This window comes from Myotis davidii, unplaced genomic scaffold (assembly GCF_000327345.1).
Source record: "Myotis davidii unplaced genomic scaffold, ASM32734v1 scaffold44, whole genome shotgun sequence".
In the NCBI taxonomy this organism is placed as follows: Eukaryota; Metazoa; Chordata; class Mammalia; order Chiroptera; family Vespertilionidae; genus Myotis; species Myotis davidii.
The window spans coordinates 12891186-12893594 of NW_006299705.1; the positions used below are offsets into that span (position 1 = coordinate 12891186).

The 2409-nt window shown below is 47.4% G+C and overlaps 1 protein-coding gene across 1 annotated transcript in view; it reads left to right on the forward strand.

Moving 5' to 3' along the window:
* The first annotated feature begins 2317 nt into the window (after positions 1–2317).
* ADGRV1 (adhesion G protein-coupled receptor V1) overlaps positions 2318–2409 on the forward strand; it is a 481118-nt gene continuing 481026 nt past the window's right edge. Inside the window, 1 exon segment of the mRNA XM_006775582.2 lies at positions 2318–2339. Coding sequence (XP_006775645.1) covers positions 2318–2339 — 22 coding nt within the window.

Consider the following 2409-nt stretch of genomic DNA (forward strand, 5'->3'; position numbering starts at 1 on the left):
TTTTTTTGTAAATAGATTTATTTATGAAAAATATTTTTAACTTGGGAAGATAAAGATTTAAAATATTTTTCACAGGACATAAAATTGTACTTAAGTCATTCTTTGCTAATGTAACTATCTATCTATCTATCTATAAAAGTATAATATGCAAATTGACTAGACGGCAGAACAACCGGTTGCTATGATGTGCACTGACCACCAGGGGGCAGACGCTCAATGCAGGGGCTGCCCTCAGCCCTCAGGCTCTGATCACCCAATGGGGAATGGGGAACTGGGGTAGGTGGCAGTGGATGCGGGCGGCGCCAGGCCAAGGCTGGTGCGAGCAAGTGGAACCCCGATTGCCCTGCCAGTTGCCCCACACACAGAGGGCGATCGATGTTGGCAGAAGGGAGGGGGGCTGGCTGCCAGCAGCCGGCAGCCGGCATCCGGCAGCCGGGGAAGATCTGCCCCGATTGCAGGCCAGATCTAGGGACCCTACCTGAGCACACATTTCATGCACCAGGCCTCTAGTAATGTAATAAAATATTGCATATGGCCATAAGAAAAATAGAATATGTGTAACCAAATATTACTAGTGTGTATATTTAGATTTGTAAGAAGGTGAGATTATTTGATAGAAAGCAATAATACACTTGGCTATTACTTGATCTTAATATTCATTTCATGGAGCTATTTAGCCATTACATGTGTATTCTTTTTTTAAAAAATATATTTTATTGATTTTTTACAGAGAGGAAGGGAGAGGGATAGAGAGCTAGAAACATTGACGAGAGAGAAACATCAATCAGTTGCCTCCTGCACACCCCCTACTGGGGATGTGCCCACAACCAAGGTACATGCCCTTGACCGGAATCGAACCTGGGACCCTTGAGTCCACAGGCCAACGCTCTATCCACTGAGCCAAACCAGTCAGGGCTACATGTGTATTCATTTCTTTATCATATAAAAATATCCAGATGTTGTTTTTTTCTTTTTATTTTTTTTGTATTTATTTATTTTTCATTTATTATTATTATTATTAAGGTATTACAGATGTGTCCTCATCCCCCCATTAACCCCCCAACCTCCCCCCACACACACACACACTCATGCTCCCATCCCCCTGTTGTCCATGTCCATTGGTTTGGCTTATATACATGTATACAAGTCCTTCGGTTGATCTCTTCCCCGTACCCCGGCCCTCCCCTACTTCCCTTCTGGGGATTGATAGCCTGATCGCTGTTTCTCAGAAAATATCCAGATGTTAAAGAGAGGTACAATCACATTATGGCAATGAAAAGAAATTATGTTAAATATTTAATGGGAAAATGCATTTAAATACATAATTATGCCTGGCTAGCGTGTGCGCTCACTCAGTGGTTCAGCCTCCCATTCCCAGTCAGGGCACATGCCCAGGTTGTGGGTGTGATCCCCAGGGGTGTGTGTGCAGGAGGCAGCTGATCAATGATTTTCTCTCATCATTGATGTTTCTATCTTTCTCCCTTTCCTTTTCTCGAAATCAATAAAAATATGTATATTTTTAAAAGAAAGATAATTCCCTTGTTGAAAGTCAGTAAGTTGGCTTTTCATGGAGAGAAAAGTTGGGAATGAAATAACAATCCTATTTTATAAATGAGGAGACAGATAATTTACCAGATAAGCGTATGTACGAGTAGGTTCCTCACTTCTCCTATTTCATCAATTTATGTGCAAATTCTAATGGGGTGAACAGTTCAGAGATACTTCAGTCAACGAAATGTGCTTAGGAACAAAAAGGACTCAGTAGATGTGTTTTCTCCCCAGAAAGAAAATCGGGAATTGCTTAGGGGTGGAATGCCCCGCTGTCTAGGTGAGGGGGTTCCTTGTGCCTAAGGGGTTAGTCCAGAAAGTTTAGTCAAAGCCAGGACTGGAAAGCGTGCATTGCTCCCTGCGCAGCCCGCCAGGATGCACAGACAGAGGGTAGGCATCACTGTGCGCTCGCAGGTCAGCCTCTGCGCCTAGCTGCTGGAAGAGTCCATTAGAGATGGTCAAGGCAGGGTGTTCCCGATAGCGGAGCACGGACCTGGCTGCCCGCTGCGCAGATGGAGATGCACTGCCTTGGGCGGCCACCCCCGCTCCGCTGGTCAGGTGAGCGCAGCCCGGGGAGCCTCTGGTCCTATTGGGGCAGACAGAGCATGGAGGAGGGCGGGGGTTGGGGGTAAAATAAGGGGGAGGACCCGATACCAGGAGAAAGAATAAGCAACCCCGGCGCTACGTGTGGACGCAGGCGAGAGCGAGAGCGAGAGCGAGGGTGTGCGAGGCAGTTACCAGCGGGGACAGCAGGGCGCAGGGTGCGCGGATGTCGGTGTCTCCGGGGCCAGGTAGGCTTTGGAAGGTGCTGCGAGCATCCGAGCATCCCGGTGCCCGGGCACCGCAGCGTTGGTGGCGGCG